This window comes from Oryza sativa, chromosome 2, assembly GCF_034140825.1.
Source record: "Oryza sativa Japonica Group chromosome 2, ASM3414082v1".
In the NCBI taxonomy this organism is placed as follows: domain Eukaryota; kingdom Viridiplantae; phylum Streptophyta; class Magnoliopsida; order Poales; family Poaceae; genus Oryza; species Oryza sativa.
In genome coordinates this window covers 10,434,464-10,459,765 of record NC_089036.1, presented here as the reverse complement: position 1 = coordinate 10,459,765, position 25,302 = coordinate 10,434,464, and the positions used below count along the sequence as shown (strand labels likewise).

General features: G+C 38.7%; 1 protein-coding gene across 9 annotated transcripts; it reads right to left on the bottom strand.

Moving 5' to 3' along the window:
- Positions 1 to 2,601: 2,601 nt before the first annotated feature.
- LOC4329023 (protein phosphatase 2C and cyclic nucleotide-binding/kinase domain-containing protein) lies at positions 2,602 to 11,647 on the bottom strand. Of its 9 annotated transcripts, none has more exons than XR_003240900.2 (15): positions 11,248 to 11,647; positions 8,099 to 9,436; positions 7,614 to 7,745; positions 7,299 to 7,528; positions 7,080 to 7,205; positions 6,921 to 6,983; positions 6,464 to 6,549; positions 5,451 to 5,682; positions 5,029 to 5,339; positions 4,859 to 4,941; positions 4,679 to 4,745; positions 4,289 to 4,566; positions 3,973 to 4,160; positions 3,369 to 3,525; positions 2,602 to 3,264 (listed from the first exon to the last, which is right to left on the bottom strand). XR_003240900.2 is itself a non-coding variant. In XM_015771328.3 (15 exons), exons 2-15 carry the CDS (start codon positions 9,173 to 9,175, stop codon positions 3,019 to 3,021), a joined length of 3,264 nt encoding a protein of 1,087 aa, XP_015626814.1. In that variant the 5' UTR covers positions 9,176 to 9,436; positions 11,248 to 11,647; the 3' UTR covers positions 2,602 to 3,018. The 9 variants fall into 9 exon arrangements, 3 of the variants coding, with proteins under 3 accessions (XP_015626814.1, XP_015626815.1, XP_025879161.1); XR_010739749.1 differs by having other exon boundaries at positions 4,866 to 4,941; XR_003240899.2 differs by having other exon boundaries at positions 6,464 to 6,546.
- Positions 11,648 to 25,302: the final 13,655 nt, after the last annotated feature.

Here is a 25,302-nt window from a genome sequence, read left to right as displayed (position 1 = left end):
GATATAGCGGCAGCTATAGCGGGCTAAATAGAGCTATGGTGGCTAAATTGTACATGAGACCAAATAGCTAAACCCTTTTCAAACAACTATAGCAGGAGATTTAAAACCCTGCTTTTTTATGCTATTGACATTGGAATTCATCTTCGTATTAAAATTACGTAATTATAATAGGAGATTCTAGAAATTCCGACCTTCGATTTTTATTTAAATTGGTGAACCAGTTATTTTATAGCATTAGATCACATCTATTAAAAATAATTCCTCCCAAACAAAAAAAAATCCTGCGTACATATGAATACATAGTACTGACAAGAAAAGAAGCCAAAAAGAATATCTTGTGTATATATGTTACCCTCCTAAAAAAATTGCATGGATTTCAAAGAAAATGAATGGCCTATATTAGAGGGCACATAACACCTAAACTTCCTACAAACTCTCTCAAGCCGACACGTGGGACTCCTAAGAGCATGTACAATGTAAATGCTCTAAAAACACTCATAAGTTGTCACATGGCGTTATAATAAATTAGAAAAGTTTATTGATTTTCCATTAAATCGGTGAACCCATTAATTTTAACCATTAGATCTCTCTAAAATTCAAAATTCCGGTAGCCAGCACGTGCTCCCTCCCTCTAGCCACCCTCCAACTCTTCCCTTCCCTCTTCTCTCTTATTTTTAGCTAACTTTTTCTATTATTTAGCTAACATAGATCTATCTTAAGATTTTGAAATTACGCTCATCTGGAAAAAAGAATCACGCGTAGAAAAAGTCCTCTATCTCTCCATGGACGTGCACGTACATATGTACCTACCCTCTTTGTTCTTTCCTCTTTTTTTCCCTTCAGGTTAGATGAGATAGAAAATCAATATTCGTATTAACTATATTTTAAGTTGTAAAAATACACTCTAATAAATTAGAAAAACATCTAGAAAATGTGAGGAAAAAACTAAAATATCTAGCCATCAATTTTTATTTAAATTGATGGATCTGTTATCTCTGACCATTAGATTAAATTCTATTAATAATCTCTCTCCTAATCTCCCTCAGCGCACCGACAAGAGAAATGTACTTACGTACGACTTATAAAAAAGCCAAAAATACATATACAACTGTAACGTACATTTAAAAAGATAAAGTGGAAAAACATAAAAATATAATTATGTCACTAAAAACGTGCATTTGCTTCCTTCTTCTTCCTTCTCTTCTACATGTATTGACGAAATTGTAATTATTAGGAGTGGTAATAAATTTGAAGAAATTATAACTTTATAAACATAGATTATATATATCATCTATACATTTCTAAATTAGCTCCACAAATTTTTGAAAATAAATTTTATAAAACTATATTATTTTGCCCTTTATATTAACAATATAATATATTTTTTTACTTAAACCGATGTATCTATTATATCAAATCATTATTTTATATCAAAATTTTAAAAACATGTTGTTTAATATAAATGTTACGCAATAATATTCTCTACCAGTAAATTGCCAATTTATGATCTATATTAACTAATATTTTACATTAATTACTGAGCCCACTATTTTATACTATTTTTAATAAAAATATTTTGATATCGGTTTTCACTTAAACTGATGGACCTATTAACTATACCTATTAAGGACCTATTAACAAGCATGCCATATCTATCTTTTATAAAAGTAAAATGAAACTTCTAAAGACCTCGCACATGTGCATGTTTGCTTTCTGCACGTATGACGAAGCTTCGTACCTAAGGCAGCTAAGGTGATCCGATAAACACTATACATACCAATTAAATTTATATAATTTTGCTCTTATTTCAAACAAATATTGTTTCGAAGAAAACAATCAAACATGCGAAAAAGAAATAAAAAGAAAAGCTTCAAACAATTGCTGATATTTTGCACTACACAACCAAGCAATTCTGCAAATGATTTGTGTCCTAACAAAAATTCTTTAAAACTTCGGAAAAGAATATGAAAATTTTGAACTTCTATAAAGGGAAAAACAATCCAACCGTTAATCTATCCTTAATTTGGTTGTCACTAAATCATGCATCTTCATGAGACGATTCCATCACAATAACTTTGAGTCCTTGCTATCGCAATTTTTACTTGTAGCAATATTGTATGGTATGTGTTCAAATGGTATATATGATATTTACTTTTCGCAAACACGTATACATGATATTTACTCACTCAGTCAAAAGTAAATTCAAATGTCATATGACCTTGATCTATCTTCTAAGTCAATGAATGGTTTTCAGATATATCCAACCTATAGTTTGCCCTTATAAGATATAATTTCTTACGTTATGATAGTACGGATGCCCACGCATCGCGTGGGTCACCTTCCTAGTTGATTCTATAATCTGATAATCTAGTTATGCACAAACAACCTTTCAAAAGAAAATCTGCATAGATAAGCCATCCAAATCATCATGGTGGCATTCGAAGTAATCAAACCAAATTATGCTGTGCTACATTGCAAGGCTAGTGCAACAAATAGGGGGAGAAAATCAGAAAATACCTCATTGTTGGAAAGTACCAAATAGTAACGGATTTGGAGCCTTCTTTAAATCTATCAAAAGAGCACAACAGTCTACGGCAAAAATTAAAAGTTCAGAAGTCACCGTCAGACACATGGCCCCTGTTTTCTTATCAAAATGTTATACAAAATTACATAGGTAGGCAGTTATAATTTTCACCTACAGATGAATAATACAAATAAATTTACAAATGAAAGAAGGGTCTATACATATGTACCACAGGAATCATTAGTTCTCCCTGCAGACCAGTTCTGGCTCCTGCTTGAACTACTGCAACACCATTTTTCACATTTTTGCTAGCATATCCATCAGATGGTTGCAGGTTGAGCTGATGATTCCTCTATACAGAATTGTTGCTACGTATAATCCACCATTTCGACAAAAATTCACATGCTGTAATCATGTATGTACCCGTTTTTTTTTTCATTTGAAATGCTAAACAAGTTTTCCCAAACATCTTTTTGTTCATGCAGCAACTGAGATCACCAATCCTGGATCCATTCTGGAGCAGCCTGATCAGCTGTTTCTTCACTTGGCATGGAAGGGGATGCTGTCAAGTCCTCTGTAAGAGTTTCTACATAGCTGTCGACACGATCGGTGATTTCTTGGGGTACTGTATAAGTACCATCTGCTATTTGTTTCCAGTCAATGCCATCAAACCAGGGGTGTCTTTTCACAGATTCCGCTCCCTTGGCCCCAAGGCGCGCATTTTCGTTTACCTCGAGTAGCTGTTCAGAGAGTATTCGTGTCAATATAGTAGGAAATCCTGACAAGGTGAATAATAGACGAACCGCTGAATCAAAAACAACAATCCATAATGGGATAGTATAACCTTTGTAATAAGGTCAACAACTTCGATGCTGAATGTTGATGGCATGACAAGGTGACCCTTGGCAATCTTTGCAAAAGGTTCCAGTTCACTCTCCCTCCAAGAGCCAAATGGCATGTCTGATTGCAGCATGAAATAAATCAACACTCCCAGCGCCCACCTGATGATGAAAAACCAAAGAACCATCTGTTAATATTCTTTACCTGAACGAAGGCATGCATATGTGCTTTTACAACTCAAAAGCGCGAGTATTGTACTATATCCATTCATTGGCACCATAATTTGTGCTACTTTTGAGATGAAGGTGATGTAAGAAATATGAATATGTGGTTTCTAATTAAACACATGGTTTCTCTTTGATGTTTTATTACCATTGCAGTATTAATTTATTTCAATCTCCTCTGAAAATGTCAGAAAGTTGAGGTAAAAATGTCTAAGATTTGCATGTGAATCTGGAAGTAAATGCCTTCACCCAGAATCATCACCATTTACATTAAAAGCAATGTACACTTGGACAGACAAGATAAAGCCATAAATCCATATTGGATAAAATTCAGAACACATGGCATGTGGGCTTCACATAGGGAAGTGATAAACAGCCACTTACCAGTCAGCAGAAAATCCATGGCCCCTACCAAGAACTATCTCTGGAGCTAGAGAGTCGGCAATCCCACATATTGTGTAAGTCCTTTCACCTTGCAACTTCTTTGCAAACCTGAAGTCAACTAGTTGAAGATGCCCTGATCGGTCGACCATAAGAATGTCTGCAGAAACACCTCTGTAAAGAATGGACCTCTGAAATTGCATATACTATGCATTAGTACTTACATCGGGAGAAGCGTGTATGGATTAGCCTGTTAGAATAAACCCTAGAGACAAATTTTCTTGTGTTAAATTTTCAACAAACAAAATCAAAATCTTACCTGATGGAGATTTTCTAGCGCTACGACGACAGAGGCTGCATAGAATCGTGCAGACGACTCATTTAGTGGTGCATGAAGTATTGAAGCCAGTGAGCAACAAAGGCAACAATTCAGCAGTATTCCTAGGTAGGATTGATCAGCGCAAGTACATAGAACTTCTGGCACACAAGTTGATTGGCTCAAAGATTTCATGAGATCCTTCTCATCAAATACGTGTTTTTCCTTATGAAGGTCTTTTACTCTCTTGATGTAAAACCTCTTTAAGCTTTTGATCTTGTCTGGTCCATGATCAGACAGCCAAACAAAATAGGATTAGATAAAAACATAAATAATGTTTATTAGGGAATTAATTGATCCAATAATGACTGAAGGCCAAACTGATTATCATACCAGAACCTCTTAGTTGGACAAGACCAATCTCACTGCAATCAGCGGCATATATGCACATTTTCCATTCCTGTGGACAAAGATATAGCCGTATAAAATTTATACACGTGGTTGTATAAAATTTCAACAAAATCTCCTCTGATAAACAAACAGATGCTGGAGGAAAGGAAGGGTAGTACTAACCCCCTACCAAATCAGATAGCTGCGCCTTCCTGAAGGAACTATCATCTGCACCATGCCCTTTAGGAACCAAGGAATCTTTGAGCCTACATAGATGCCATCCATGTGACAAAGTAAGCAATTGAGAAACATTTGCTCAGTAAACTATGTGAAAAGTATTTCAGATGCAGTACTTGGAATCAGACTGGGAAACTTTTGGCAAGGGCCCAATAATTGAGTCAAACTTCTCCTTTGCAATAGTAGAACAAGTCACATCACCAACTGACATAGCAGTAAAAGCAATTGTCTCCCCAAAGAGAGCCCACTCTCCAAAGTGTCCCCCTTCATCTATCTCAAACACGTAATTACCATCTTCTCGACTTGATTGGGCCACCTTTGTTTGAGAACTAAGAAGATCCCAGGCATCTGAATTTACCTGATCTGCAGCCAATTTAAGTTTCACACGACCTCTTTGAATAATATACAAGGAAGATGCATCATCATTCTGAAAAAAAGACCCACAAAATAAGTAAGCCAACATAAAGAAGAAACTCATAAGTTTGCAGAAGAACATTCTAACAATATTACTAAAGGAAACATTTTCCAGTCCAAGTACCTTGTCTACTATCATTTGACCATCCCCAAAAGTTACTTCAACAAGAGAATCAGCAAGTTGACTTAGTTGAAGCATTGTCAATCTCGTAAACAGCTCCACTGATCGGAGCAACTTTAATGATGGTATATTTGAAAACTCTGACATCAGAATTCCCCGAAAATCCTCTCGCTTTAGAGCCCATAAAGTTCCAGTAGTCACAGCACGGACTGAAGCTTGAAGTGGTTTATTATACCTGTTTTTCAACAATAGTAACTTGAGTCTATGTCCATCTGAATTGATTCAACTTTCCATCATATACATAATACATGCATAAAGAGACATAGACATACATTTTGGATTTAGTTTTAATTTTACTGTGATTAGCCATGGAGGGATCCATAATGTTATTTTCTAATGCCTTCTCATGTCATGGTATGGTAGGTTTCAGATTCATAAGTGATGATATGTTCAAAAGCTAGTGGCCATTACTAAAAGTTCTGTTGCTAAGTGTACATTTGAGTACAGTTGGATGGTCTTTCACCCAAAAAATCTAAACTAAGAAAGGTGGAGAGATTACACATCAACCCACACCAGTAGTTTGTTCTCATAAAAAATCAAGTTGTGGGTTTGTGGGTTTGTGTGTTTTGGCTGTGTGCATCCTAGTTATGCAGAGGCCAGGAGTTTTCTTAGTATGGTTCTATCAACTTGATGTAATCGTCTGAGATTAATAAAAGCTTCCTTTATCAAAAAAAATAAAAATAAAAAATCAAGTCGATTGTATTTATAATTCTGGATGTTAGCTAGTGGGACTAAGCTTCAAGCTTTAGAACTGTATAGGAGACAGGGTAAACTGTTCCGATTAGTAGTGGGTTTTATTGGCACTACGTTTTCCTATCGTTTTTGTAAGCACCTGTTCATAACTATTGTACGATACTTATCTTGATTGATCTCATGAACAATTTTCGTGACTTCTTAAAACATGGTGCAAAAGATCAGAGCAAATATACTAAAGGGCAAGTGAATACAAATCTCACATTAGTGCTAGCTCCCCAAAAGAAGATAGTTTGTCAGCAGTATACCGATGTAGAACCTTTGTAACTTCCTTTCCATCTTCTTCCTGCTTTTTTTTATCATTTCACCAATTTAGACTTCGAAATCACTGAATAAAGGTTAAAGAACAAATTATATTGTAAAATAGTTGATTTCTTTTATCGAAGTGATTAAACCCGTCTGAATAGAAGTACATTTTTTCTTTTCTTCTTATTTAAAAAACACTCTAGAGGTTTCCAATTAAATGTGCCAATCACAATGTCAAATTCATAGTATGGACAAAATAGGAAATTCAATCTTGAAAAAAATGACTACTATTTTTAACTCAAAAAATGATCAAAATGACAAGTACAGAACAATGGAGGGTGTAGTTTTAGCACCCTATGCAAAAAGCGTCTTAAGAAAATATCACATTAAATAAATGTGAATAAAAATGGATACCTGAATGGCTAGCACTTCAAACTCACCACTCCCAACTACATAGAAGCACTCGCCTTCACCGCCCTGCATCACATAATCCCACTATTAAATAATTTCTTAGAAGCCAGAAAAAATATCATCAGAGTACCAGTAAAATAAATAAGCATAGAAAATAAGAACCTGCTGCACCACTATATCCCCAGCTTTCACCTCAACTCTTTGCATGCAATCAAGTAAAACATGGCACTGTGAGTCAGTGAGCTTCCTGAAGAGGAAATGGTCGTGTAGTATTCGCTCAATATGTGCCTTCATATCAGTTTTTTTTTTTAACTCGTCAGTAATAGGATATCAAGAACTCCTGAACTAATACAAAGTTCAACAGTGATGGAAATTGGTGACCTTACTTGCTCTTCCCATGTCTTCCGATGCGATGGGGATGGAGGGACCCATAGTCGACCATTTTCCAGGGAACTTTCAAGTGCTCTCAGCCGAGCACGTGATAGATCTTGCCTGGAACGCTGGTTCTTGGGATTCAAACTTATTGTCGATGGTGATTCTGAGCCTACCAATTCTACGACTTGTTGGGAAGGTTGTAAAGATACTTTCATTACAGTTTGAGTACATTCCATCTAGTAAAAGAATGAGGATTATTCATGGAACCAAATGAAACCAGTGCAGTGGAAGTAATATAAGTAAAAGATGAAAATTCCATACATCAGTTAACCCGTTAATATGAACAACTATTATTGTAATGTCATCTGTACGAGTTTCATACTGTAGCCAGAGGCGATAGGATTCAGCAACAATTGCAGCGCACGCATCACGAGGATCCTTGTATTTAGCAATCTGCAAATTCATTACTGTAAGAAGTAAATAAAACAATTCATTTCACAAATCTAAAATTATCTGAAAAATAGTTAATAGAATTGTTTGGGCTCTTTAATAAAGAAGTTGATTAATTTTGATAAACATTGTGGGGAAATCTTAGCCAACAAATTGGTACAGTGGAAAAGGGAAATCGATGAATTAAAATGCACGCAGAATATTAGGGGGGCCTTCCCTACTGTTTCAAAGTAAATGATTATTGAGAACTGAATTCTGATACTGTGGGGGAATCTCTGTATCTCTAGTACTGAAGGGAATCACTTTAGGATCTCAGAACATAATTGCAACTTATGCAGAAGGTAGATAGAACATACCATGTCGACAACAGTTTGACTAGAAAGAAACTCAAAAACTCCATCACTAGCAAGAACAAAGAATGGATGGTTGGCATTGAGCTCCAGGATAAAAATCTCAGGATTAGCGACAACACCGATAGATTCAGCGACAGAATCTCCAATGCTGCGAGTAAAAGCAGTTCCTGGATACATGCCATTTTGCACCCACAACCTTGGAGGATCACCGTCATCACTTTCCTCGGTGCCCCAACACTGTACATCTGGGTTCTTTAGCCCCTCTATCTGATCCAACGTCATAACCCTAGCACCACACTCCTTGACCCTTTCAAGCTCATCAGTCCTGTAGGGTGTTTGATCTATGGACAGGTCAACAGCAACAACATCTTCCCCTCTTTTTTCGGCAATAACAGCACGTGAATCACCCGTATTCGCAATGTAAATAGTTTTACCCCTCACCAGCACAGTGACTGCAGTAGTACCACTCATAGAATCATCTAAGCTGTCTGCATGAAGCTGTGAATTTGTTGCCAAGAAAGCAGAATGAAGAGCCTGAACAACATCAGTACGGAACCGGTCATCTCTGAGCAGGTTTTCGCATAGTCTTCGCTTTACAAATTGTGAGCACTGAGCTCCATATTCTCCATGGCCATCAAATACACCAAAGAAATGGTCATCAGGGCTTGTTCCAAATGGAGTATGTATACAAAAACTGTCTTGGTTTGGCTTGTCCAATGATTCTGGGTAGTAGCCTCTTTGAGACAAGTAGGAATATCTCAGGTCATAATTCCCCAATGGGATTCGAACTTTACGTGAACCTTCTGGTGGAAGAAATTGTGATGAGACCCTTGAGAGTCGATTGATACCAACATTAGAGTCCCTTGTAATGTTCATTTGGTGCAATCCATCATCATCTTCCTCTAGGTCATCAGAAGAAGCATCTGAAGCACTAGAATCTGTCTTTCCCCTAACCCGGTTTGATTTTCCCCTTGACTCTCTTGGGGAGTCAGGTGTTTGTCCAAAGCATCCACAGTCACAGAAGCACAAACTGCCCTTATAATGTGGACATGAACACACCTTAGAAGGTGAGCAGCCCATCAGATGTTAAACCAGCTGGGTAAGAGCCAAGAAGCACAAAGAACATGAAACTAAGATATCTCCACCCCAGTTATGAACTATGCAAGCACGTGTACTGACACTGCCAAACAGAGGAAGCTCTGAACTTGTACAGAATCTGAGGATCTTTAAGAGCAGCCACAACTTATATTGATGATGATGCTTACTTATTTATAAAGCATAAAGCCTCTTTCTTAATCCAACAACTGAAATGGAGGAACCTGTAAACTGTCAAATGTTCACCTGAATTTTTTTTTAAAAAAGAGAAGTCAGTTATAGCTAGAGAATAACTTATAACCGACCTACTGTCAGATGGATTATTTTAAAAATCTAGTTCACAAAAGTATTACAAGCAACACTTTGAAGAGAAAAGTGCAACCACGACATTACGGATATAGGAAAATAAAGGAGATAAATAGACATTCTTTGATCCAATCATCCTTTGACAATAGTAACAGCAACTCTCCTCTTTTTTGTGTGTATGACATAAGGCAGAGAGGTGACATAATAAAGCATGCAACTGCTATACTAGAGAATTTTCAGAGGATAAAAACCGACATGGAAAGATTAAATTTAATTGTACTGTCAACTGAATGGATGCAAAATCAGTCTCGATCAAAATTTAACATAATAGATATCTATAGAAGTTCTGAAACAAGTATTTGGGTACAAACATTCATCACCATCAGATTTGAAAAACAAAACACTGACCCAAAATTGTTTTGACAGAAACTGATATATATGTCCAAGTTCTAGAAATATGGTAGAACTCTAGGCTACATCCAAGACAAGATAACGCACAAAAGGAAAAGTACTAATGCCAGAAACAGGTCTAAGTCATTGGCCTCTAGAACTGACATGAATGTGCACTACAAAACTACTGGACAAGTTCAAAACGACATGCAGAAGAATTCTGATAGTGACAGCACCAAGCCAGGAGCATCATTTACAACCTTATCACAAAACCCCTTAGAAGTAGAAAGAATTAAATATTTCAATGAACATAAAGAAGGGAATAATCACAGTTGTATGTGAAAGATAGATTTTTTTTTTGTGTGAATGGAATCTTTATCTTCTGGACATTTAAAAAAAACTGTGAGCTTATTGATTTTCTTTAAGAATAACTCCAGACTGTTAAATAGTACTACATATAATCAGAGATGAAGAGAATTACCACACAACAAAATAGCACGAAAATTGTAACAGAAATCATCTTATAACGCTATATAAGACAACTGAACTCACTGTATATAAGACAAATTTTCCAAAAACGAAAAAGTTTGTGAGCATTTCTCCTTTTAAAAGCGATTTTCTTACTCCAATTAAGCCTACAGGCCTCCAAATGGATAAAGGTGCATGCATTTGCTCAGCATGAGTGTTTAGTTGGACCAGTCAGTTCCACAGTGTGGAAAAAAAAAGTTGAGAGCAACTTTATCGTGAGAGGTAGAGCAGTCCCATGGACAGAAAAAATGCAGGTGACGTGACAAAGCCTCGATCAACCATTTCCTTGAAATCCTAAATCGATGTCATTATAAACCAATGCTGCTACTGACAAGATGCTATAGAGAAGAAAACAAAAGGGAGTATTCAGGACACAAGAAGCAGATGATCTTTCTTTCATCTCTGCAAAGTGGATGCTACCACTACTGCAAGAGAATGGAAGAACAGGTTCTATCCTCTGCATCTAAAGATGCAACTAGCACCCTACATGCTACAGCAGTTGATTGAAAGACAGAAGCTTTACAGTCACGGGTGTGTGGAAAAAGGGAAAAAGAAAAAAAAAGGGGAATTCAGAGAAGAGAGTCCCCACTCTGGAGTATCACGGCAATTGCATGCAAACCGAATTGCCAAGCAACCCCTCTGCTAAAGATTACTGAAGTATCTTGGTAGGGAGAAAAAGAAAAAGAAAAAAAAGAAGAGGAAAAATGAAACAAAATAAAAGTACTCACACTGCAAAGAAGCCAAGAGAACCTGACAAGACATGAATAAAAAAGAAAGAACATTCCACGCTTCATGAGTACAAACAGAGCTTAATCAAGAAGTAACTAACTTACAGCGGCAAAGATCGCCGAAGACGGATGAGGAGAACTGGAGAAGGTGAAGAAGAAGAAGAAGTCGATCGGGGAGGAAAGAAAGAGAAAGAGCAAAAGGGGGGAATTTTTGTGAGGTTGAGCAGAGAGAGGAAGAAAGAAAGAGAGGGAGGGAGAGAGGAAAGCGGCAGCTAAGCAAGGCACACAGGAACAGCGAAAGGGAGAGAGAGAGAAACTGCGGTTTGGTGCGTGCGGTGGAGGTGGAGGTGGAGGAGAGGAGAGGAGGAATCGGTGAAGGGGATTAATGCAGTGGCAGTGCAGTGCAGGGGAAGAGGAAGAAGGAGAGGAGAGGAGAGGAGAGGAGGTGGTGGGAATCCAACGAGGAGTCGCTGTGCGGAAGAATTGGATTGCTTGCGTTTGCGTTGCGTTCAGCCTCAGCCGGTGACTACCCAAGTGCGCCGCGCCGCACCGCACCGCAGCCTCGGCCCTCGGTGTCTTCGATAGTGTTGGTTGAGGTAGCTCATTACCATATTATCTATTATATTATTATTAAAGGAATAGAAAAACGAGTCTCCACGTTCGCTCTCATGGCCTAGAAACTCTTACATTAATCGGAGAAAAAGAAAAAACAGAGTCCATATAGAAATACAATTTAGAAATAGTTGAAATTCAGAATTAAAAAATAAGGAATATTAGAAGAGGAGACTAGACTCCACATAGAAATACAATTTATAAATAGTTTAAATTCAGAATTAAAAAATAAGGAATATTAGAAGAGGAGACTAGAGTCCATATAGAAATACAATTAGGAAATAACTGAAATTCGGAATTAAAAATAAGGAATATTAAAAGTAGAGTATAGAGTCCATATAGAAATACAATTAGGAAATAATAGAAATTTGGAATTAAAAATAAGGAATAGAAGCAGAGTACAGAGTACATATAGAAATATAATTAAGAAAAAAATAGAAATTCGGAATAAAAAATAAGGAATATTAGAAGTTGAGTATAGAGTCCATATAGGAATTTAAAACTAACTAAAATTTGGAATAAATATAATAAAATTAAAAGTAGAGTTTAGAGTCCGTATAAAAATACAATTTACAAATAACTAAAATTTAAAATTAAGAAAAACATGGGAATAAGAGTTTAAAGTCAATATAGGAATACAATTTAGAAGTAACTGGAATTCGAAATTAAAAATTAAAGAATATTGAAAGATGAGTTTAGAGTCCACATAGAAATACAATTAGAAATAATAAAAATTCAGAAATAAAAATAAATAATATTGGAAGAAGAACATAGAGTCTATTTAGAAATACAATTTACAGAAAATTCGGAATTAAAAAAAAGAAATATTAAAAGATGAGTCTAGAGTACATATAGGAATATATATAATTTACAAATAACTAAAATTTTATATTAAAAATAATTAATAACTAACACGTATATAAAATATAATATGAATATTACACATTAGTAGTTTTATAAAGTTATTGCAAAATTTAAAATTATGTTGTCATTTTAATATATTTAAATAATATAATGAGAAAACATATATGCTATTGTATGAGAGAAAATATAATGGTGCTAGCCGCGCAATCTGCGTGGGCCACCTAGTTGTTATTAAAGTATTAATTAAAGAAAATAAAAATAAATTAATATGATTTTTTAAACAAATTTTGTAATTTTATAAGAATTACATCGTTTAGTAGATTGAGAAGCGTGCGCACAAAAAACGATTAAGACCCTCGTTTTCCGTTAACACGTTTTCCAAACTGTTAAACGATGTATTTTTTGAAAAAAGTTTTTATATAAAAATTCCTTAAAAATTCAAATGAACCCAATTTTCAAATTTATGATAATTAATAATTAATTAATCATGTGTTTTAATTACTTGCTCTATTTTCCAATCTTCAGTAGCTTGGCTCCACCATCTCAGAAAATGATCAGTTGAAGGTTGAGGCGCCATATCAGATAACCCCAATCTCAAGAAGAGTGCTGTCCACGCTTGGCGCGAGAAAAAACACAGGAGATCAGAATGTGTTGGATTCTTGATCAGATGTCCAACATCTATTATTAATAGCCAACCAATTGAATAACTTGCACCAAAGAGGAGCCCAACTCTTCCAAATACGTTCCAAGGAGCAAACTTGATTGATCCCAGGAAATAAGCTTCATAGGTAGATTTACACATGTATATACCATCAATTACGAGCTTTCAAACATGCTGATCTTGAACATCTTGTATCAGAACCACCTCTTCTACCAAATTGAAAAAAGGGTGGTTCTACCATCCCAAATGGCCAAGTAAAAAAAAAAACCTAGACCGATAGCCCCACATGAATATTAGCAACCCATCTCCTGTTTATAAATGCCTTCTTAGGGATCAAGGTAAAAAGATTTTTTTTCCGGGGGGGCAGCTTTTGTAATGTTTTCCTTTTGTAGCCACCTATCACTTTTTAATTTCCAATTTAAATTCTCTAATTCTCATGAGAGTTTGTGTAAATTTTAGATTTCCAACGAATTTCAACTTCAACAGGTAATTTGATGAATGATGATAGAAAATTTTATGACTGAGCTGTAAAATAGTATCTATGTACTGAGTTTTTTTACAAGAAAAATATGTCTTGTCCATATGTAACGTTGACACCACGTTTTATGCTATAAATATCTTACAAAACCTCGCCTGTTGAAATCGCATCTTGTTTTCATCATCTTTGACACGATGTTATTCAAAACAGCTAATTGCATTACCCGTGATTATAACCATTCAACATTTCACGGAGATTTTGTGCAATAAAAACAAGTGGCGCTTATGTGGCCAACATGTCGTTGGTAAATGTGTAGTTTTGTGCAAAATTAAAACTTTTCGTTAATTGGCGTGTGAAACACTGCCTTTCACACAACAACATCAACTTATCAATACAAGCTTAGGTTCTTTTTTGCGGCATATGCTCTCATTGCCTGTTTGTTCACTTATCAATCACAATCAAGATTTCAATTTTAAAGTTGATTTTGTTGTTTTTCATTATAGTCTATTTTTTTCAATATTAGATTCCAATCACTACTAATTCGTATCTATAAATTAATTTTTTGTAGTTTGTTTGTTTTTATGCGACTTATTATCAGCCATAGCTCAAAGATGAACCTTTCATCTAGGGATGCAAGCGGGACGGGCAAGCAGGTTTTTTTTTTCCGGCTTATCCCACTTCTAGTTTATTTTTTCTTCTAAATTTTGAACTACCATACGAGAAATACACTAGCAAGCTGGTTTTTATACAGGTAGCGGAACTACCCACTTGCATCCCTACTTTCATCCTTGATGAAGTTCTATCATCGCAGTCGCTAACGATTTTATGATCCCAAGCTAACGGGAAAACAAAACTCCGTCATTTTTAGAAAACATGCTTTGTTGACCTTAATGCAACCTAAATTGTGGATTCTACGTCAATCAACTAGCTGGATACTTTTACTATGCTGATCATTTATAGTTGAAGCTTGGGAAAGTTTGAGCTACCAAACATTGCAATAACCCTGTTACTCTTGCTAATCCAATCATCCAAATTTGTTAAATGGCCACAGACACTACTACGAAAACCATCTTTCGTGGCGGCCATTTTGGGTTTCCGCTGGCAGAAATCGCAGCCGCCAGAAAGCAAAGGCCAGTGAAAATATCGATTTTCGCTAGCGGTTATTTACCGCCAGCCAAAATGCATCTTCGCTGGCGGCCGAGAAAAGAACGCCCGCCAGCAAAGAGATGTCTTCGCTGGCGGTAGCATTAGGACGGCCGCCAGCGAAGACATGTCTTTGCTGGCGGTGGACATAACACAGCCGCCAGCAAAGAAGTATCTCCACTTGCGTTAGCCTTAGGTCGGCCGCCAGCGAAGATAATTCTTTGCTGGCGGCTCACAGTATTTTAGGCCACGTGGCACGCTAGGAAAAATGAAGTAAGGCTTCTGTGGATGGACACGTGGCCCGACAGCGAAGATATGGACCGTCCTAGTTCTGACACGTGGCCCGCCAGTGAAGATGCAATTTTTTAAAAAAAAATTAGAACATTATTATATATACTATTTTTTCTTTTCTTCGTGCGCGTATTTCAGAGTTAGACGTGGTTGATATAACTAATCGAGCTATCGACAGAGTATGTTCTCTTTCGCATATTTTAGAGCCACGCATTGAGTATATATGAAGCAGAATAATATACGTATATATAAATATTCGGAAGCACCTACATATATGTACATTGACAAATTAAATTCGACCGACGACATAACATTTACAAGTATTTTGAATGAATTACAAAACCCTAGCTATATTATACGTCTGGTCCAGTTAGACAGGGATTCGTTCTCTGGCAGGGCTAAGACTCCTTCGTTGTCGAAAAACTGCCCAAGCTGATGTGCGCACTTACGGTGGATGAAGTAGCACATGTCCACCTGAATGTTCTGAATGGATGTATCATTGAGGTCTCTTTCAGACTTGGGGAATTTTGGAAGCTACATCAGATCATCATGACAGAATTAAGGAAATTAACTATTCACAATAATACAAGTTAGCGACTAATTTAACAAGTGTGTATTACTTACCTCGTCGTAATTTGCACAATATTTCCCATTAACCCTTAGGAACTCACAACAGTAATATCCGCATAGTGTTGTTCCCACCGGTTGCTTGTGACACTTTCAACATCAAAATAATTATAAGGTATAATAGGTTATTACATGGAAACACACAAGCATTTATGAAAATTAAGTAGTACTGTGTGACATCCATATATATGTACTTACCGGCCACTTATTGCGGACGGATATGCGTTCTCTTGAGTTTTTGCGTTGTCCACCTCGTTGGTAATACCTTTTAAATGCACTGTTTTGCGGATATAAATAATTTACGTTCATCAGAGGTTAAAACACGTCATGCTAATATCTTACTTACAGATCGATAATTCTTAGAAATTCCTGATAGGTGTTGCTATCTATGTCGAGAGAATCCAAGACGATGACTTCATTGTACTTTGGATAGAGAAGAAAGATTCTATCCAATGGTCGCTGCAAACGGAATTGTTAGTCGAGCCATGATTATATGTATATACTCTTAGTGCATATATATTACAACTTACTCAAAGGCATATGGGGCATAAACACACTCCTTGTCCTGCGTAGATTCAAGCGCAATAGCTACGTACGTAGCGACATCGAGCATCTTTTCAAGATGCTTTTGTGCTATGTAAGCTTTCCTCTCTTCGGGAGTCATCGCCTTGATGTGTTCCGGTAGCTTCTTCTCGTCTAGCATGTATGTGTGGTTCAGCTTACTTATCCTGCACGGGTTTAGGTAGGCGACAGGCTTTTTCATCGCTTCGGCTTCCACGTAATTCATCCTGCCAACAATGGATGATCAAATGAGCTACGCATATAGGTGTAGTGATCTATTAACACGTTCAAGTGTAGCACTTACAGACACTAGATGGCAATCAAATTGGCGTCCAGCCGCTTCCTACGGTAGAGGGAATGCATATCGGAGAAATGGACTTGGAGTAGACAAGGACCGCTCCAGAAGATGTTCTCCCCCACGACAACTGTGAATGAATCGATGCCTTTCATGGTGCTTGCCCTAATGTACCAATCGTGCCACCTTCTTAGTTGCCACGATCCTTCTCTTAGTTGCCAGTCGTAAATGAATGGTTTGCCATTCTCAAACTCGTGTGGCACGTCTGGGGAATTGATATAGTTGAGATAGTCATCGAAGGTCTGTTTGAACCCTTTTAATTTTCTGTTATCAAATTCGGCATTTATGATATCATTGTCCCTTCCTCGGAATGTCGTTACCATATAATTTTTCTTGGACTCACCTTTTGCTTTGTGCTTGTGCGTCCTTACCATCACTGGCACATCGGCACCCTTAGGTTCCTCTGGTTGCGATGGCTCTGGTTGCGATTGCTCTGGTTGATCGGGCATTGGCTGATCAGGCACCGCTTCAATTTCACCCGCCGCTAGCTTTGTAGGCTCTGCTTGTACAGGCTCTGATGGTTCTTCTGCATCCTTTTCTGTCTGAGGTGATGTAACGGGAGGCTCCGGTACTGGATGTGATGTAACTGGTGGCTCTGGTACTGGAGGTGATGCAACTGGTGGCTCTGGTACTGGAGGTGATGCAACTGGTGGCTCTGGTCCTCGAGGTGAAGCAACTGGTGGCTCTGGTCCTAGAGGTGATGCAACTGGTGGATCTAGTCTAGGGGGTGAAGCAATAGGACTATCCCTCGGACTAGCTACGACTGGTGGACGCGACGGTGACACCGGTATCCTTGGTGGACGATCAGTTCCATCCGTTGACCCTAGTTCAATATCATTCTTGTGCCATAGTATGAATTGGTCGACGGCATCTCCAAGGTACACAATCTGCTCAGTAGTTGGAAAGTCGAGCTCATGCATCCGGTAAGCCTCAATGACCGTCCAGACCTCTACCTTGGCGTACTCATCCGGAATGTCTTGGCAATGAAACCTGCGGCCTGGTATGAACCTCCCAGTTGCAACGAGTATTTTCTTTCCTGCCCTGCCGACTGGAATCAAGAGCTTGCACGGAGTATCCTCCGTTACATCATCGAAAGGATAGCTCGGCTCAGGCTCTAAAACAGCAGCACCGTGCATCATTTTCTGACTCCAGTATATATTGCATTCGTCATGAGCTGCTGCCCTAGCCTGAGAGTCAATCTCTTCCTTGTAGCGATCACGCTTCTTGTAGGTATGAGCATCCTGTTTGAATCCATCCTTCTAGTTAGTCTTTGAGGAAACTCCCTGTACACGGCCAGAGTGCTCCGGTTTGCCCAAGGCATAGGTCAGCTCGTCCCGGTCTCTATCTGGCACGAACGTCCCGGCCTGTTGCTGCGTGACGATGTTCTTCATCTTGACAGCTACCTCCTGGAGCTTCTGATCCTTGAATACTACATCCTCCTTAGGGGTGAAGGCCGATGTTCTTGCACGCACCTAGTTCCTGCTTCGTGGGTTGTGATTTTTCATAGGAACAGGTTTCCCAGCCTTCTCTATCTCTTCATCTTGTTTTGCCCATTTCTTCACCGCTTGCCGGTAATCGGTCGATCCCAAATGATGTGGATATTCATTCCTTCTTGCTAGCTCAGCCATCTTCTGGCTCTTCTCCTTTTCTTCCGCCGATGTCTTAAGGGCAACGAACTCATCCCACTGGGCCTGTGTTATCCTTCCGTAGTCCTTAAACGGCGTGAGTCCCTTCTGGACATATTTCTTATTCAGATCTGTTTTCCAGTTTCGCCACAGCTTCCCCATTGTCTTCAACGCATAATCCTTGGCTTTATCGTCGTCTGTCCCCTCTGGATATTCAAACTTGCTTTGCAGCGACGTCCAACAGCTGTTCTTTCGACTCTCTGGAACTTTCTTCCAATCCTTCCATGTGATCTCCATGATATCCCTGACCACCGCCCCACATTGGTTGCTATACTTCGAACATGAGTCTTCCGGTGACAGGTGTTCCCCTGTCTCACTCATCCGCGTCAGCACGCTTACTTCCTTCAACAACATGTTCTTCCCTCGCTCGCCCCTCCTTTTCTTGGTTTTGCTTAAAGCTGTTGTGTGCACGACAGCTGTAGCTTCAGCTTCAGGTTCAGTTGCGGCTTGGGCTTTCCTTTTGGAGCGACGTGGAGCATTTAACTATTGTTTGCAAATAACATGACTTTAATTAAAATCCATAGTTCGCAGTTAATATGACTGGAACTAAACATATATTATATGCTACGTACCACCGGTTCGGGGGGAACGTAGTCAGAGTCAACTTCATTGTCGCTACCGCCCTTTCTCTTCCTTGCCAGAGAAGGATGGAGGTCACTCGGCGAGTGATACGATTGACTGCCTGGTTCACTTGAGCTAGACGACGAAGATTCCTCCGCGACTACTTGCGTGCAAATATCTTCCTCCATGACTAGCTGAGTTTCCTTGCCCTTGTCACCCGTGGGTTGCTCTTGGGTGGGTTTGTCCATTGATATCGCTTGAAGGTGAATTAATGTTAGTTGCGAAATGGAATCATTTTCTTATTGTAAATCCAAAAAGAAGGCAAAATTTAGATACTAATTTTGTACTACAACTATAAATATTGTTACCAATCAATGAGATCGGCAACGACATCAATATTACAATCCACCAACCCTGACTATTTCAAACTGACTATTACAATCCACAATCCACCAACGCTTATGTGGGCCGCAAGCGAAAACAGTTTTTGCTAGCGGTAGCTTATGTGGGCCGCTAGCGAAAACAGTTTTCGCTAGCGGTGGGCAAAGCCGGCCGCCAGCGAAAACCCTTTGGCCCCACATGTCATTCTCAACTAAAAAAATAATTTTATTTATTTTTACACAAATATGATTAATTTATCAAAAAAAATATAATATGATTTTTTAATGTTTGCGCCTGATATTTTTTTAATACATGCATACAAATAAATTTATAGCAAACTATTTCTTGATCCAACAATTATCATGTCACCATATTCCATATACAAAAATTCATCTCATCCATCATTGTTACGCATTATAATACATTAAAATTCATCGATACGTCCAACATGATACATATATAATGAATTAGCATCTAATACTTTTCCCTACACCTTCATCTCTCATGTATGGCTTCGGCGATTCACCAATTGATTCTTCGACGCGTAATATCTTGTTTCGAAAATCTGTGAATAGTGTCATGTTCTCATATTGATTGTATGCCTCGACATCTTCGACATCATCAACTCCCAAAATCTTTTGTTTTCCCGAAATAACTATGTCTTTCTTCAAATGAGATGGGTCTATCACATAGAAAACTTGAGCGACCCGATCGACAAGCACCCATGGGTCATCCATGTGGCCTACGTTTTCAAAGTCAACTATTGTCAGCCCAAAGTTGTCCACAGACACGCCGGCTGGGTGTTTCACCCATTGGCACCGAAACAGTGGAATCTGCATATTTGGCCCGTAGTCTAGTTCGCAGATTTCTTCTATGAATCCGTAGTATATGCTCTTTTGCCTAGTTGTGTCGATTGCTTCTACTCGAACGCCACTATTTTGGCATGCACTCCTTTTGTCTTTCGCTTTTGTGTAAAACGTGTATCCATTCAGATCATATGCTTGCCACAAGGTATACACACTTGATGGCCTGTCAGCTAGCATTTTAATTGTTCTTTCTTCCATGGTATGGCCATCTGGTAGATCGAGGTTCTTGAACCATTCAGTAAAGTGATGCTTGTGTTTCTTCATGATCCATCTATTAGATCAACCCACATTTGTTGCTTGTAATTCATGCAGGTGTTGCTCTATGTACGGCTCCACTATTGCAAGTTGCTGCAGCACAGTGAAATGAGCATCTTTCACTTTTTTGTAGTCATTGTCGTGGATTCTTTTCTTCCCTTTTGTTCCTTTCCCAGATAATCTACCTTCATGTCGAGGTACCGGTAAACCAATTGCTTTCCCATCTTTTAGGTAATCAATGCAATACTCAACGACCTCCTCGGTTGTGTATCCCTCTATCATGGATCCCTTTAGGTGGGCGTGGTTCCGTACATAGCCTTTTAGAATGGACATGTATCGTTCGAAAGGCCACATCTGATGCAGGTACAGGGGCCTAAGTGCAATTATCTGAGGCACGATATGAACTATGAGGTGTTGCATCATATTGAAAAATGATGGTGGGAAACACATCTCAAGCTCGCACACTGTCTGTAGAGCGAAAGTCCGGAGAGGACCTAACTCTTCAGGATCAATTACTTTCTGAGATATAGAATTGAAGAAATAGCAGAGCTTTGTGATGACCATCTTTACGTGAACTAGTTCGACTGCTCTAATTGCAATGGCAAGGAATACTGTGAGCATTACATGACAGTCATGGGAATTGTAGCCTGAAAGCGACAGATCCTTCATCGACACTAGTCGCTTAATGTTTGAGGAGAAGCCAGTAGGCACTCTCACCCCATGTAGGGATTTGCACAATGCCATTTTCTCGGCTCTTGTCAAGGTGTAGCAAGCAGGCGGTAGGTACACTTTTCCATTATTACCTTCATCCACAGGATGAAGCTCTTTCCTTATTTGCATATCCACGAGGTCCTTACGTGATTTTAGCCCATCCTTGGTCTTAGTTGGTATGTCCAGTATAGTCCCAATGGTGCTATCGAAGACATTTTTCTCTAGGTGCATGACATCGATAGAATGGCGTATGTCTAAATATTTCCAGTACGGAAGGTACTTAAAGAAAATGGAGTACTTCTTGAATGGCACGCTAGGGCTTGCTGGCACTTCGGCATCATTTCTCTTTCGCTTATTTGTTTCCTTCTTTTTTACCTTCCCAAAAACAACCTTCAGGTTTTTGTCATTCTGAACATTTTATCACCCTTCCATGGTTCTGGTGCTACACCTTTCTCAACAGTACCGTCGAAATATTCTGCTTGGGAGTGGTACGAGTGATTCTTTCTTAAGAAACGCCGGTGCCGCATGTACACTAGCTTCTTCGATCCCTTAAGATACCTGTACACGGTACCATCCACACAAATAATGCAACCCGTCTTTCCCTTGATCTGTCCCAATAGGGAAAACAGTGCGGGCAAGTCGTTGACGGTGACAAAGATAATTGCATGTAGCGTGAAGTACTCCCGCAGAAATTCGTCCCAAACTCGGATCCCGTGTTTCCACAAATCGCGCATATCCTCCAGTAGAGGCTCCAGAAACACATCCATGTCATTACCAGGTTGTCGTGGTCCCTGTACAAGGATGGTCAACAAGATATACTTCCTTTTCTGACACAGCCACGTTGGGAGGTTGTACATGGTTAGGAGTATTGGCCACGTGCTGTGTGAGCTGCTCAAGTCACCGAATGGATTAATTCCATTGGTGCTCAATGCAAACCTTACGTTTCTTGGGTCCTCTGCAAACTTATGATACTTTCTGTCAAATTCCTTCCACTGTCTTGCATCTGCAGGATGTCGAATCATCCCATCCTTTTTTCGCTTTTCATGATGCCAGCGCATCAATTCGGCATCCCTCGGGTTTGAGAACAAACGCTTCAAACAATCTTTCACCGGAAGGTACCACATGACAAGCTGGGGAATCTTCTTTTTGTTACTGTCTTTGCATGGATCGGACTCTTCTACATCGTCAAGGGCAACATCCAGACCCTCGGACTGGCTACGGCTTGTTTTGTATCGACTACTCTTGCATGTTGGACATCTGTCCAAATCCTCGTACTCTTTACGGAATAGGATACAGTGGTTAACACACACGTGTATCTTTCACACACCCAGTGACAAAGGGCATATAAGCTTCTTCGCTTCATAGGTGCTTGTTGGCAGGGAGTTGGGTTGCGGAAAAAGTTTCTTCAACAGAACAAACAAGTCGTTAAAACTACTGTCGGACCAATCATTGCTGGCCTTCAATCTCATAAGCTCAAGCACTGTCCGCAACAATGTGAAATCCTTCTCACAGCCCTTTACCTCATCGTACAAAAGATCATTCGCTGCCTTTTTCAATGCATCAAAGTTATCCAACCCACGAGCGGACCCAGCAACAACCTCAGGTTCAGCATGACGCAACATCTCTTCCAAATCTACAAATTTACCATCATCTACGCTGACATTACCATCATCAGCATCATTAACTGTACTGTGCTGACCATTGCCACCAACAACATCATCATCATCAACGGGTTCTACTGCATGCACTTCTTCTTCTTCTTCTTCAGCTACTACAATGACATCCTCGTCCCAGCTCAACACTTCGTTGCGTACTGTAGCCTGGTTCGGAACTTGCTTGCTTAGGATCTCTCCATGATGTGACCAGTTTGTGTATCCCTCAACAAATCCATGCGTCACCAAGTGTTGCTCGATTACAGATGGATCGTTCCAACTTTTCTGATTTTTGCAGTGCACGCATGGACATCTAATATCTTTGGTCTTCTTAGATGCAGCATTCTTCTTAGCTGCTTTCATGAATATGTCGACTCCTTCAATGTATGATGCACAATATCTCTCTTTATCCATCCATACCCTGTCCGCCATCTATGCATTAATTAATTAATTGCAGAAAAAATAATACAACTTTAGTTAGTTCAAATATTTTGAACAAGATAATTAAAACTAGCCGAAAATCTGCATATATAAAACATACATCTATCCCTCGGACGAATTACCAAACTACCCTTCTTTCTCTTCTTGTCTTCCTAGCTAGCTCATTCTTTTGCAGTTAACTAATATATATATATATATATATATATATATATATATATATATATATATATATATATATATATATATATATATATATATATATATATGGAACATCGATCATGCACAATATTTCTTGCAAAGTTTGCCATTTTGAGCTCCAAATAACAAATAAAAAATGTTTTTCTTCCTCCATGTCTAGTATTTTTTGCGATGACAAATCTCAACATACAACCAATAAAAATGAAAACAAAAGTTGACAAAAAGAGTAGGACAAAGTATAACTAACCTCTGGTACAATAAATCTTTGAAAAGATTCGAGATCAAAACCTTCCCCCTATGTATGTGTTCTTAAGAGAGAGAAAATCGTGCTCCTAATGGTGCTCGAGGTTACTGTAGCTGGTTTATATAGTTCAGCGCATTTTCCCTGGCGGTCTTCATATGTCAGTTCGTTCAAACCGCCATTGAAAATTATTTGAGATGGCGGAGGGTTAAGGACGCCGCCAGAAAAGATGCAGGTATCTTCGCTGGCGGTCCACGTCATCACACCGCCAGCGAAGATATGGTATCTTCGCTGGCGTTAAGTTAAGAGGCCCGCCAGCGAATAAACCTACATCTTCGCTGGCGGGCCGCATCCCCTTACCGCCAGCGAAGATACAATACCTTCACTGGCGTGAGCTTAAGAGAGCCGCCAGAGAAGATATCATATCTTCGCTGGCGGCCTTCTTAAGTAGACCGCTAGCGAAGATGTGTTTCCGCTGGCGGCCCTTGACCCTCCACCCCTACGATTTTCTGCGCTGGCGGTTTTTTCACGTGGTCGCCATGAAAAATATTTTTCAAAACGCCATGAAAAATCAATTTTCTAGTAGTGAGATCTCAAGGAACTTACTACAAACATAAAAATCCAAAAAGTTTAAAGCAGAAAGGCAGCTACCATTGCCATGGCCCATAGGTGAAATCTGACAAGAAATACCTTGTCGGCACCTCCTATGCTATGCTCCTTCCAAACACTGATTTCTTCTCTCCCAGTTGGTGACCCGTTCACTCAATCTACAGTGCCACAACACAGTACTCGATCCATTGCACAGCTAGGACTAGGGTATATATGTGTGTGTGTTAGTACTAATTTGATTAGTGTCAAACTGTTTAGGTATAATAATATTAGTTGTGCCACAATGATAATTGTAGCTCGCTGCAGTTTTTTTGGCCTATTTAGGGGAGCTTCTATCTATTGTAATTTTTTCTAGAATTAGAAGCTCCCCCAAACAATCCAGTCTTTAGTTCAGATTCTGATAAGCTGTAGTTGTAGTTGTAGAATCTAGAAAATGAACTAAAAGCCAGAAGCTGGAAAACTCAGTTTTTTCAGATTCTCAGAAGCTGGCTATCAACCAGCTGCTTCTCAGAAAGCTCTCCAAACATGCTCTTAATATACATATCATATAATCATTTGTTAAGTCACAATTTTCCTATGAGTGACTAGCAACTTGCCAAAATTAAAGTTAGGCGAAGCAGAGGAAAGTGTCTACGCTAGTTAACGAATGCATAAGTCAGGAAAAAAAACATTTTTCTTTTTGTTGAATCTAAATATATATCTATAGTGTGAAATAGGACTGACCCATTAGATGCATGGTACAACTAGTATGGTAGATGATTATTGCTAGTTCACTGTAAGATCTACGTAAGTTACACCGATACTATGATACGGATGCACGATACGCCATTGCATGTTAAAAATAATATAAACATGAAGAAACAAAAGGTTAAGATTTTAAATATAGAGGAGACAGCAATTCAATTTAATTTAATCAATAGGACGATCACACAATCCCTCCGTCTAAAAATATAAAAATATAAAAGGCA

Coding starts and splice junctions, on each gene's coding strand:
- LOC4329023 (XM_015771328.3), bottom strand. CDS start 9,175: ATGGGCTGCTCACCTTCTAAGGTGTGTTCATGTCCACATTATAAGGGC. Junction 7,206..7,303: donor GGAAGACATGGGAAGAGCAA/GTAAGGTCACCA, acceptor ACTGATATGAAG/GCACATATTGAGCGAATACT. Junction 4,567..4,678: donor TGTCCAACTAAGAGGTTCTG/GTATGATAATCA, acceptor ATCATGGACCAG/ACAAGATCAAAAGCTTAAAG.